This window comes from Marmota monax, unplaced genomic scaffold (assembly GCF_021218885.2).
Source record: "Marmota monax isolate L192 unplaced genomic scaffold, Marmota_monax_Labrador192_F-V1.1 WCK01_AAM20220418_F8-fsc00090, whole genome shotgun sequence".
Taxonomy (NCBI): Eukaryota; Metazoa; Chordata; class Mammalia; order Rodentia; family Sciuridae; genus Marmota; species Marmota monax.
The window spans coordinates 4954346-4968398 of NW_026695219.1; the positions used below are offsets into that span (position 1 = coordinate 4954346).

The following is a 14053-nucleotide window of genomic DNA, read 5'->3' on the forward strand; positions in this document are numbered from 1 at the left end:
TGCACAGTGTCTTCATCTGCAATGTTGCAGTAATAAGGTTCTTTGCATTGCTTAGGTTCTAATCGTTCAAGAAGTTTCTTTATTTAAGAGCCAGTGTAATTGGATGTTGACCTAGTAGGATAGGTCAATATCCTATCACAGTGGGATGGGATATTATCTTTGACTATAGAAGCTTTTCATCCTGTAGTTTCTTTCAGTGTGACCCAAAATAAATTTTATTATGAAGTGCTGAGGAAAGTTATTCATTTTCAATTCATATTTATATTCACATTATACGGCCTGATGTGTGAAAATATTTAATGAAAACATTTATGCAGTGCTATAGAATCATTTACTGGCCTCTAGATAGTCTCCTGTATTATATTTGAGATTCCATTTTAAGTTTTGGAGGAAAACCAGAAGGGGCCTACAAAGCTTAATTTTAAGAATTAAGATTTTGATTGTCAAGCATGGTGGCATTCGCCCCTAATCCCAGTAATTTGGGAGGCTAAGGCAGGAGGATTACAAGTCCAAGGCCAGCCTGGGCAACTTGGTGAGAGACTCTGTCTCAAAATAAATAAAAAATACTGGAATGTACATCATTGGTAAAGCACCCCTGGATTCAATCCACAGTGATACAATAAAAAAGAAAAAAAGAAAAACAAATTTTTAAGTTTTTCTCAAACTAAAAATTAAGTTATTACTATTGCTAGAATTCCAAGATCTTCAGGAAATACTGACCATTCAGAGGATGAAAGATTAATTGACAGTGCAAGTGAGAATGTTACAAAAGAGGGGGGGGAAGGTATGTGTACTTTAAAGTTACAGTTATACAATATCTTTATTCATTTATCATTTTATTTTAATTTTTAGAACTGTGTCCTTTTGTGCAGATGGAGTTATGGTGTGTATTCATATTGTATGATAGGTCCGTTTGAATTGCCCCCCTTCTGGGGTGGGGGTTCTGTGGAAAGATTGTTGTCCTCTTATGCTTCACAATTTACTACCTATGGGCTCTCTATGGTCCATAGGGGAGTGATGGAGGTCTGTTGATCTGCAAATTACATTTCTGTATGTCTCCTTTCTGTTTTGTAGACTGGAAAAAGATAGCATTCAGCAGAGCTTCAGTAATGAAGCAAAGGCCCAAGCCCTTCAGGCCCAGCAAAGAGAGCAGGAGCTGACACAGAAGATACAGCAAATGGAGACCCAGCATGACAAAACTGGTAGGTGGTAAGGAAAGATTAGAGCCTGGGCACTCGCTCACAAGCCAGGCCCACGCCTTACTGTGAAATGACATCAGGAACACCTGTAACCTTTGGCTGGCCGAAGGGAGCAGATGCTAACTACACCGGAGATTCCGAATTACATATTAGTTAGCGTTTAAAAGAGAAAATGGAAAGTATTGCCCACTGTCTGTTGATTTCAGAGTGCTGCTCTCACATCTGTTGCACCATCTGGATTATGAGTTTATTTACCTGTGTTCAAGAAACGTAAAGCTGAGAGAGACCACAACAAAGTAGAAAAACAAAGGGCTTGTTTTTGGCTGGGTTTTCAGGCACACATGTTATATAAAGAAAATAGCATCAGAAGCTCTGCGGGAAATGCTCTGAGCTTACAGTTAGAGTCTCCTGAATAGCATTGAACAGTTCCCACAGTACACACATTATAGCTACTCTAAAAGCCTAATGAGTTTGCTTCAGCATCCAAACTGGAGAAAAGCTTTAGCCATTAATCGGTTCTTAATTCACTGTCGCAGCTGGATGTAATTCAGTGGCTCCAAATTGATATGTTCCTTTATTTAATCTTTGCAGCTTCGAACATTTTTAGCATTTGTATGATTTCCCCACCTCCCCCAATCCAATCTAGAGTGATGTTTAATCCTTTGCATTCTTCAAGTTCTCACAACTGCTGTTAAAATTCACTAATACAAGGCATTGACCACAGCTGGCAGCTTGGCTAAAAATTGCCATCTTTCATCACATTGGCACTATTCTGCAAACTGAGTTGGCCAGTAACTCTTTACCTTTAATTTGAAAGTAAAATGCACTTTGAAAATAGGCAGTTTGATTTGTTCAGTTGGAGCATTATGTAGTTCCTTTCACTTTTGAGTTGTGTGTTCACAGACAGTGTTAGTCAAAACAAGACAGTGTCAGTCATTATAATTCCACACCACATACTCCATGCTGATTGTACTATTAAAACAAAAGTTTAATTGATCCTGCCTCTTCCAGAAAAATGTTGCTTAATTTTAGTGCCTTGATTTATTTTGCTTTGTGTGCTATATGCTTTTTGCCAATCATTAGCTAAAATTAAAAAGGAATAAAGGATCTATCACAACTTACACTTAGAGGTAATTTTCACAGGATTTAATGTATAATGTATTTGATGACACGGTACTAAATTATTTCCTGTCTCATAGGTGGAAAACCACTATCATGAAATTTATTAACTTCATTAACTTTATTAAACTTATTAACTTATTAAATTTATTTACTTATAAAGAGGTAAATGTCATATTGACTCACAAAATTCCCTTCAGCACTTTTTCAGTAGAGATTTTCTTTTCACTACATTTGGCCAGAAGAAATGAAAATTCACCAGATTCATGTAAATCATGTCACTAAAAACACAGAGGAAATTATAGGATAATTTATTGTTGGCCCCTACTGCTAGCAGGCTCCTAATGATTAAAGAGTCTTGGGCAGAAATTGAGCATTAGATAAGAGTTTTTAAGCTGTTAAAACCATCTTTAAAACACTTCCATTTATTTTGCACACTCAATTTCTTTGACCAAATCTTCATGGATGCACATACTGTTGACAATAAAATCAACATTCTAAGGAAAATCACATAGTTTACCTTCATAATTAGGAGAAGTATATCCAAGATTCAAGGGGGAGGGTGTGAGTAGTAAACTATGTGCATAAATGCGAAACATAAAGCACGAGTTTCAGTGTAAAAGAGAATTCCTCGATTTTAGTTTTGAATTATCTGGTTGTGAGAATTTTGACACTGTTTGTGGTAGCATTGTCAAAATAAAAATATAATATCTTGCATATTACAAAGATATAAGCATCTATGACTCCACTTGAGGTATTTGACAATTTATGAACATGCTGAAATGTTACTCTAAGCTGATATGATCAAAAATGTTACTGGTGTATAATTTTATTATGAAAATAAATGTCTCACAAGATTTAGTGTCTTACCAGTTGACAGGTCCTTTAATTTAGGACATTGAAAGTATTCTAGTGACTTCTAGGAAATATGTAGTGAGCTAACGCACTTTACCACTCTACATATGGAAAGCCCTGCAGAGCTACAACTATAAACATCTTATGTTGTTGGGGATTTATTGTTATTTCTAGAAAATGAACAGTATTCATTGCTGACCTCCCAGAATACATTTTTGACAAAGTTAAAGGAAGAATGCTGTACATTAGCCAAGAAACTGGAACAAATCTCTCAAAAAAGCAGGTAGGTAATGTTGTATAATATTTTCAGAGCACTGTTTGTTTGATTACTGTAATTTTTCTTAAAAAAAACCAGCATTTTTACTATTATAATATAATATTAAAATTAGTTATCTGTTGATAAGTTTTCTGTGAAAATATTTTTGTATGTTTTTTCTTAATTGTTCATATAAATACTTTAATGTTTTCCATTATTTTGTATACATATTATTATCTGACTTTTTTAAAGTTTAGTATGAAATTTCAGAAAACAAAGCTTAAGATAGTAATTATTCTAATAAAGAATGCAGATAAATCAAGCAGTTTAAAAATCTTATGTTGATACAGCTAACAAATTTTAATCTATTCTATAATTTTGTACAAACACATACAAAAAACCTATCTTTAGGTCAAATAATTAGGGAAATTGAAAAGACAAAGGTGCTTCATGTACATTATTTAATTCTCACAACGGCTTGAGATAGGAATTATTATCTTTTTTTATAGATAAGGAGACCAAAACTGTGTAACTGGTAAATGGGAGAGATAAAGTTCTAACCTAGATCTTTCTGGTTCTAAAGTCTATATTACAATAATTATAATATTTTACATCTAGTACTTAAGAAACCTCAGATTCAGTGGATGTGGTGGTTCTTTCTACCTACTCCAGAGGCTAAGACAAGAGAGTTACTTGAGCCCAGGAATTTGAGACCAGCCTGGGCAACATAGCAAGGCCCTATCTCTTAGGAAAAAAAAGAAAAGAAAAGAAAAAGAAAGGGGCTGGAGCTGGGGCTCAGTGATAGAGTGCCCCGCCTGGCATGTGTGAGGCACTGGGTTTGGTCCTCAGCACTACATAAAAATAAAATAAATGTATTGTGTCCACATAAAACTTAAAAAGTATATATATTTAAAAAAAAAGAAAAAGAAAAAGAAAGAAAATTCAGACCACAGTGGTGATGGGGAAGATTAGAAGGAAAAGATGACCTTTAAATTTTCATGGAGAATTGCTACCCTTCCAGCCAAGGTTAACCTGTACTCTGTGCCTGTTGGCCCTATTTTTCCTCCTCTAGATTAATTTACCCTCTACAAGTCTAGTGAATTTAAACCTTGGCTCTTCTCCACTCCTTTCTTCTTTCAGCTCCTGACCTAAAGTGTTTTCCTCTGTATCTGACACATAGGTGGCACCCAAAACATATGAATGAATGAATGAAACAAACAAATAGGTGGGTTTTTACCCCCCATACCCTGATACGATTTCTGATATCTACCTATTCTTTTGTGGATGGCAAGCAGGGTGCAAAAAAGAACAATTTGGAATTCAGAAAGAACTAGATTTGAGTCTTAGTTTGTCACTTAGCTGTGCAACCTTGAATATGTTGCCAAATCTCCCCAAAGCTCAGTTTCTCCGTCTGTAAAAACATTTCCAAAATCATGTTGCAGGATTGTTGTGGGAATTCAGACAATATATATAGAAAAGCAAACATACTTGCATATACTGTCATCCCTCAGTATCCAAGGGGGATTGATTCCAGGACCCCTTTAGATACCAATATCTGCAGATGCTCAAGTCCCTTATATAAAAAGGCATAGTATTTGTATACAACCCACATAGCATTCTCCCATATACATACACACACACACACACACGTGCAAATCACACTGTTAACATGCATCACACACACACACACACACATACACACTCGTGTTTTTTCATTGTTGGGGATCAAACCCAGAGCCTCACACATGGAAGGCAAATACTCATCTCTGAGGTATTGCAAATATTATAGAGCTGATTCAAAATATAAAAGAGAGAGATGTGGCCCTCTTCAGTATGCTTTGATTCATCTGTATAATACTTGCAATGCCTAATACATAATATATAAATGTAATGCTGTGTAAATAATTATTACACTGTATTGTCTAGAAAATAATGACAAGGAAATTGTGTCTTTAGGACAGACCCAACATTCTTGTCTGTGGTTGGTTGAATTTGTGGATGCAGAACCTACAGATAAGGAAGGCTTGGCATGTGGCAATACACACTAGCTGCTATTGTGTCACTGGTGGCATTGTTTTAAGGGTCTTGACTGGTAAATCGGGTAACATTTCACTAGCTCTTACCCTTGCCAGGGAAGTTCTGAGTACCTTTTCTGACAGATATAATGCCAGAATCATAGTGAAACCCTTTTTAAGAGCCAAGCAGCATTAGTAAAAAGTGGATCTGGTTGTGTTAGAGGTCAAGCTTTCGCACCTGGTTTGGTAATATTGTTGGATTAAAATAGTCACCTGTTTGTAACTTTACAAGTTAATTCAAAAATAAGGCCTGAAAGTTAGTAAACACTTGGTGAATTGCTATGTAGTATTTTTAAAATTTTAAGTGCTCACAAAATTTACAAAAAGTGCATTTTGTGTGTTTCACAAGAAAGTAGTAAGTAGGATAAATTGTGATTTTTGGTTTGTCTGTTTGTTTGTTTGCTCTTAAGTTTCTCCTGGATTCCTACTATGACATTTTCAAGAATTCATTCTTGCCAAATTTAACATTCCATTTTGATGTTACCTTCTGCTTTAAAACCATCTACAGAACTTGAAGGCTCAGAGTATTTCTTTTTAAATAAAAATTATAAATGTAATAAGAACTGAAGAAGCGCTTGATGAGTATGCTTTGCATACCCTGTTCCAAACTTTGATAAATAATTTCCCTATACTTTGAGATGAGAAAAAGCCTGGAGTTTCTAAAGTTTGGTCATTGTGGAGTCTGAGTCTCCACAATAAATATCTAATCCATATGGTAATTTTGATCCCAATTTTCCTCAGAGTAAACTTTTTCCTGAAAGTAAGTGTATTTATTTTGTATCGATCAGTAATTTAAAATACATATTTTTAACTCTCCTTTCCTTACAGCAATATTTTTGAGTTTTATGTTATTCAAAATGCCATAAACAAATGGATTCCTATCATTTAAATAAGCTTTTTTACTCACAAATCTCATCTTTTAACAAGAGCTCATGCAAAATCGCTAGAAAAGCTGAAAGCCTGGGCTCCTTGTGCCCATAAACTCTTACTCTCTGCTTAGCCTCATGCTGGGCTGCTCTGTGAAAATGTTTTGAAATGGTATCTTCGTGTGTGTCTGTTGTCTGTGGTTTCTCCCCCAAGTAGACAGTAAGTCGAATTATAACAGTGCGGATTACTTCTGTTCTCTGGAAGCCTCCATAGCGATTTGCACACAGGGTACTTTCTGCACTGTGTGTATTCCACACTGTGCACGTAGTGGTGTCTGCAAGCCCAGGGTTTGTGAATGGCACATCCCATTTTAAAACTAAAAATGAAATGCTGATTCTGTAAATTTTTTATAGCTTGTTTTTGACCATCAGGCAAGAGGATTAATTCCATTTTGCTTTTAATTGGCACCAGGCAGACATTCTCGCTGATTTTAGTTGAAGCTCACATAAACTTTAGTTACCCCTTCGGTCTGTATTCCCCAGTACTCGGAGAGCTTCTTACAGTTATGGGGTTGTTTTTGAAGGAGGTAAAGGGAGATATTTAAATATCTTGGTAAAACTGTGATCTTTCTTTATCAAGTGAAGGAAGTGTTCCTTCTCCCCAGGCGCTTAGATGAATAAGCAGTAAAATGTTAACAGTGCAATTTGCATTGCGGATTAAAACCTGGCCAGGGAAGAGCTCAGAAAGGTGGACGCTGGCTGGGAGTGAGTCTCTGCCAGCCTTGAAGTGCATATGATATATGCTGGAGGTCAGCTGTGTGCTAGGGCTCAGCCTTTCTCCCCTTGAATGCTGAAAAGGACTGAAGAGGGCACAGAACCAGCATCTACGCGGTTTTGCCTCTCTTCTTTCTTTTCCGTCATTGTCACTTTCTGGGTTGCTAAGCTTGTGGATTGATGTCTAACACTGCCCATTGTGTATTTGTGATTTGCGTTTTGTAATTAAGAGGAACAATGGGAGTCCATGGGGTCTCGTTATATATAATGGTTGGTTTAATTTGTTTCACTTCTATCTTGTTAATTGTAAATTGATCATTAAGATTTGAATTCTAATCTGTCACCAGGGTTGTGAGTATTGAGGCTAGAGCAATGATCCTGGTTTTAATCACTGATGATGAGAAACAAATTTTATAATTTTGGTACATATTGCAGTTCATATATTTTAACACTATATTTTATGATGTTATAAATATTGTTAAATGACTTTTAGTGTAGTTTTACTGTGTGGACTATAATGTATAAATTATATTACTGTTTTGGCAACAGTAGGTATCCAACTGTGTGAGTTTAATTGAAGTAAAGAACACACACCCGGTTGAACTGTTTTTTTCCTCTTGCGTGTTTAGATGATGTTAGGTTGGGATACCACAAAAATTATGTTCTGCAGGAGGAGACTGATAGTGGCCTTCTGCTGATTATTACCAAAAGTCAAACCAGAATCTGAAAATAAAAAATGAAGATGTCATATTTTCCTTTTAAAAGCAATTATCCTTGTATTCTAAATTATAGTAGTAAAATATCTTATATTTCATGCAAATGCACTTACATAATATAAATGGTATGTAAAAATGCAAGGCAAAGTTTATGCTTCCATAAAGCCAAAAATTACCTAAATTTTCTATGAAAATGAACTGGAGTCAATTATCCTTTTATATGAGACTAGGATAATCACACCACAAATGTCTCTCTAAATTAAAATAGAAACTTGTATGTTTACTCTTTGAACTCTGCAGTTTAGTAGTTATATGGCAATATCATGAGCTCTACATAGGTAAAGGATATGCACATACACATATACCAAATTTTTATTGAACAATGGAAATTGCTATGCAAATTACCATTGTAAGTAAAGAAAAAATATAAGAAATATTCAAAGCAGAAAAAAATTGTCATAACAAAGCATGTTATGGAAATATGTGCTTTACAAATAATATTTTTATTTTTATAATTATGTAACACACCTTCAGTGTAGGAAATTTGGAAAATACAAAGAAGAATTAAGGAAAAAGAATTCCTGAGCCATTAGCAGCCAGAAATAACTATTATATGCTTTATATCCTTTTGACATATTTCCATTTAATCATTTTCCATGTGTATGTAAATGTGTTATGTGCATACACATTTATATTGTGATTGAGATTATGCTACATGTACATTTTGCATCTGCTTTTCACTTAATATCTCATTAATGAACATTTTTCTACATCAGTAAATACTCTGGAAACAAAACTTTAATTGAATCATTTGTATGCATAATAATTCATTAGACATTTAAGATGTTTCCAATTTTTAGCTATTCTGAATAATAATGTGACAATAACTTTGTACATAAATCTGAATTTTTGATGATTCCCTCAGTAGAGATGCTTAAAAGGGATTGCTAGTCCAAAGACTATGAATCCTTTCAGTGTGTGTTACTTTGCTTAAATATTACACTAAATTCTCCTCAGCATATATATAACCCATCTGAGTATGTGACATTAAAAAATGAGAGATGAAAAAAAAAAAAGAGTGAGAGGCAATATAGCACAGTGGGTAGAACTACCTACCCCTTTAGAGTTGGATAGACTATTATTTGTATGTGAGTCTGGCTATTTGCCATTTGGGTAACCTTAGGCAAATCATTAAATTTTGTATATACCACATGGAGAAAAGGAAATGAACAATTACCTTATAGATTAATTGAGATCACTAAAGTAAAGAATGAATTTCACTATCTGGTATAGTCATATAATAAATTTTTTATAGTAGTATCTGCTTTTATTATGAATTTCTTTGAATAAAAATAAAAGTGAATATTTTATAAATATTTGTTAACTATTTATGTTTTTCTTCTGTAAATATTTTTCATATTCCTTGTACTTTCCTGAATTGTAATTTTGTTGGAGTGAGGTTAGCACCTTATTTAAGTACTATAATCAATCTATTGATAGATTTCCAAATATTATTGATAAGTTTCCAGATATTGGGTTGTAGAGCAAGACTTTTTTCTAGGAATAATGCTACAATAAATATTCTTACACCAACATACATTTTTCAAATATATGATTTTTATTTGTAAAAACTTTATATTTTATATTGTAAAATCTTTTGTTGTTGTTGTTTTCTTCTTTTATTTTATTTTTTTATTTTTTATTTTTTTTTTATTGTTGGTTGTTCAGAACATTACATAGTTCTTGATATATCATCTTTCACGCTTTGCTTCAAGTGGGTTATGAACTCCCATTTTTAGCCCATATACAGATTGCAGAATCACATCAATTACACATCCATTGATTCTTCTTTTAAAAAGTGCCTTTTTGCTTGAAAAGCACCTGAGAATAGATTGTTCTTCTATGCCTTTTTGTGATCTGGTTAAAGATCTTTTTTCCTTTTGAAATTTATTTTATGAAATGATAGAATATACTAATTTTGGAAGAAGTACTAAATTAAAACTGCCTTCTAGATTCTTTTATATCATATGTGATTTTGAAAGGAGAAAAATAAGTTGTTATTAACTCATTTAGACTATTTCAAATATGAGTAAATTCTTATCTGGAAAAGCAAATGTAGATGAGTACTTGATCTGAGCTTGAAAATGAGATAATCCATGGTCTCATCTATAATAGGAAAGGTGAGGTATACAGCACAATTCAAAAGGATAAATTACAAGCTAACATATGCATGAAGCCTAGAGATAATCTCAAAAAATATGCTGATTTATTGAGAACTGGAAGGTATTAATCTGGGCAAATTTCCTTTGGGCTGACATTTGAACCAGGATGAAAGCAAAGTAAGGATGAGGTGAATTAAAAGTGAGAGATTGTTCCATACATGTGAAATGAACAATCTGAGATGAGGTTTCCCTTAGCAAATCCAAATCCTTTCCCGACCAGAAAAAAAAAAAAAAGACTATTTCACCTAATAGAGGAATCCTTCCTTTGGAAGAAATTAATTTTGCACCAAAAGTCTGTAAACTTCAGGAAACAAACTAATTGTTAACCTGGAAAGTACAAATATTATAATATATAAGAATTTTAAAGTTCCAATTCTAACTGATAAGGTGCCACCTAGCAGGTGTGAGAAGATGGTGGCAGTGGGTAGTGACTTAAAATTTAATAAAATGAGGACAGGGATATAATTTTCCTTGAATATATGTCTTTTTTGATCTTCAAAGTTTGAAACTTGAGATCATCATCTAAGATGCTAAAAATAGCATATTTCCAGAAGTACATCAGTTATCAACAGATGATATATCTGTGATCCCAATGAAATTCTTTAAAGCAGAAAGGAAATTGGGATTATTGTACCTGATTTAGTGCAGTGGAGAAAGGTGAATCTTAAGTCTTTACAGTGGGGGATCCCTGTGTACAAAATAAAGTGATCTGCTCTCAATTTCAGGAAAACTTGGAAGATAGGGGCTGAAACCAAAATTGACAATTCCACCTCCACCCTGTGCAGCCAGGTGACTGCCCCTCCTCCACACAGAAAACTAGGGTTTTCCTCTTTGAAGAGATTAAGCCCAAGAGCTCTGATTATAATAGGGCGCTGAAGTTAGAATAGAGGGATTCAGAAAAGGTATGCATTTTGAAAGAGAAAATCTTCACCGCAATTTTCACCCAGTTCCCAAACCACAGAAGTCAAGGTTTCACACAAGAGCAAGAAACGCAAAGTTCCTTCTGTTGAGAAATAAAATGTCAATAGTGAAAAGAATGACATATTTATTAATATTTGGGAGTCTCCTATGGGGAAAGATGGCTTGACATTCAATCAGCCTTTTCTAAAAGTACACTTGTTTGGAGAAAACAACTGTACACAAGTGTACATGTAATCATAATATACTATATTGGAATGCAAAGACCAATATTTAAGTAGTTTTTATAATGTTAATACTGATATTATTACTGAAATACTGGTAATTGCATTGGAAGCTGGGAAGGAGGCATATAAAGAGTCTCATCTTCATTTGTCATAGGTCACTAGAAGTTTTTCTTTACTGATAAAACAAGAGTTATGGAATGAACACACCTACAAATATAGAGATAAACACCAGGAAAAAAAAAAGAACTTTACAAAAACTAATAGTATTCATCACTGCTTAGTTTGATTGAGAGGTCTCCGGGCAGGAGACTGCTGTTTCTCATTATTAGGCCACTTAGAACTTGTATTAATTAGGGTTCTTTAGAAAAACGGAACCCACAGGATATCTGTTGATCTACCAATCAACAGATCAATCTAACTCTAAGTCAATCTAAATAATAGGGAAAAAAAAAGGTTGATTGATTTAAGAAATTTGTTGCTACCATAGTTAATGGAGGCTAGGTAAGATTGCAATCTTCAGGATAGGCAGGCAGGATGGGGAGCCCAGGAAGAGATGTGGTTCACGTCTAGATGTCATCTGCTGGCAGAATTCTCCTGCTCCTGACAAGTCAGTCTTTGGAGGAGTCCTTTCCACATTATGGAGAATAATCTGCTTTATTCAAAGCCCACTGATTTAAATGAATCTCATCCACAAAATACCTTCACAAAAAATATCCAGAATAATGTTTGACCATATATCTCAATACTATGGTACAGTCTAGTTCATACATAAAATTAGCCATTGCAGAACTAGTTGATTTTTAACCGTATACCATTAAATTGGCTATATTAACTAAAATAAACTTTTATAGAAATGAGGTATGGGATTACTTCTGGAACAGCTTGATAGCGGGGCTACAGGAAGCACTCAAGAAATATTTGTTTGATGAATTCTAGTCTTTTTTAAAAAAATATTTTTATTTGTAGATGGACACAATACTTTTATTTTATTTATTTTTATGTGGTTGCTGAGGATAGAACCAGTGCCTCACAGGCAAGTGGTCTACCTCTGAGTTACAACCCTAACTCCAAATTCTAGTCTTTTTATAAAGAGAGTTGATTATTATCACTTTTTCTTATTCCTTAGAGAAGCCATTTTATTGGAGTAAGTTATATTATTTCTGTAGAGACTTGAGTCTTTACAACGCATATATCCCCCACTAGCATTTTGAAATTTCTGAAGTATTTTATTTTACATCAAATAATTTTAATTACAAAGTTATGCTAACGTATGATTTTTAAGATAATGTTAAGATTATACAATAAAAATATGCTTTATTTTTAAGAACATTTATTATTTCTGTGATTTTACCTCTTTAGATCTGAAATAGCTCAACTCAGTCAAGAAAAAAAATATACATACGACAAACTAGAAAAGTTACAGAGAAGAAATAATGAATTGGAGGAACAGTGTGTCCAGCATGGGATAGTACATGAGACAATGAAGCAGAGGTAATAAAAGTTTAATAGTATCTGATGTGCCATATTTTGGATGTGTTTGATTCACACAGAGGGGAATTTTGAAATATGACTCAAAATCTAATACTTCTGTGTATTTATGCTCCCTCAATTTAAGTTGCTCTTATAGAGAAGAAGAAACATTTCCTTATTACTATTCTCTATATACCTAGAATTAGATTTAATATAGAATAGTGGAGAAAATAGTCTTTAAAGCCTGAGTTGATAATATTGTATTATGGAGAAAATTCAAAACACTTCTTCTAAAAATTAAGTTTTATATGCTTTTTATAAGATAAAGCATGTAGTAGTCCTAAAGACATTAAATATTTTATGAGAGGTTGTGTTCATAGTACTAGAATCAGGATTTGACTCTAAACCCTTTGCTTCTTTCTAGTGGTGTTACTTTAGGCAAGTCACTCAATCTATCAGAGGGTCTGTGTTTTCAACTCTGTATTGATGCTAAGAATGCCCACTTTGGTAAAAAATTTGAGTAAAGCGTCTGACTCATAATAGCCACCAGTAAATGTCATCAGCAATTATTTTCTTCTTTTTCTGGGTGAAAAAAAAAAAAAAACAGCTCAAACAGATTAATGGATATTCTTAAAGTCACAGACTTCAAACTTGGATCTTGATCTTTTGACCCCAAACTTCTTCTTTTTTTTTTTTTTTTGGACAGTATTGGAGTTTTATGTTTGCTTTCTTTTGTTTTTGATAGCAAACACAGATCCTTATTGTGTTTTATGATACCATTTCTAATTTCTGTGTGATACGTGATTTCTCAAGAATAAAAATCTGGATATTGCATATCCAACAATAAGTTGGTTTCTGCAGATTTGGACTTTTATACAACAATCAAATAACAACAGTAGTCAGCCTTCCAGTAAAGATCATTTTCTTGGTATCCAGCTCTCCATCGCTACCCCATCCCCCCAGCCACACCATGCCTTCTGTCTTTCAAAAATAGTTGATATAATTTAGAGAAAATTGGGGCTGGGGATGTGGCTGAAGCGGTATCGCGCTCTCCTGGCCCGGGTTCGATCCTCAGCACCACATACAAACAAAGATGTTGTGTCCGCCGAAAACTAAAAAATAAATATTAAAAATTCTCTCTCTCTCTCTCTCTCCCTCCCTCTCTCACTCTATCTTTAAAAAAAAAAAATTAGAGAAAATTATCCTACCCCCTGCATAAACCCCTTTTATTTTTTAATTTAAAGTAAACATAGCATGGAGGGGTAAGATAATTTTATAGCTTTAATTGCTATATTGAATATATGAAAAGCAGTAAGAAAATAGTACCACTTTAATCACTGAAATATTAAAGTACAG

The 14053-nt window shown here is 33.9% G+C and overlaps 1 protein-coding gene across 18 annotated transcripts in view; it reads left to right on the forward strand.

Moving 5' to 3' along the window:
* Nucleotides 1-14053, forward strand: part of Sdccag8 (SHH signaling and ciliogenesis regulator SDCCAG8) — a 245983-nt gene that overhangs the window by 140939 nt on the left and 90991 nt on the right. For 16 of the 18 annotated variants that reach the window (XM_058575166.1, XM_058575165.1, XM_058575167.1 and 13 more), the window contains 3 exons: nt 1075-1202; nt 3348-3456; nt 12587-12718. In XM_058575166.1, coding sequence (XP_058431149.1) covers nt 1075-1202; nt 3348-3456; nt 12587-12718 — 369 coding nt within the window. Of the gene's footprint in view, nt 1-1074; nt 1203-3347; nt 3457-12586; nt 12719-14053 lie in introns of those variants that run through there. The other 2 variants (XM_058575172.1, XM_058575174.1) reach the window with 2 other exon arrangements.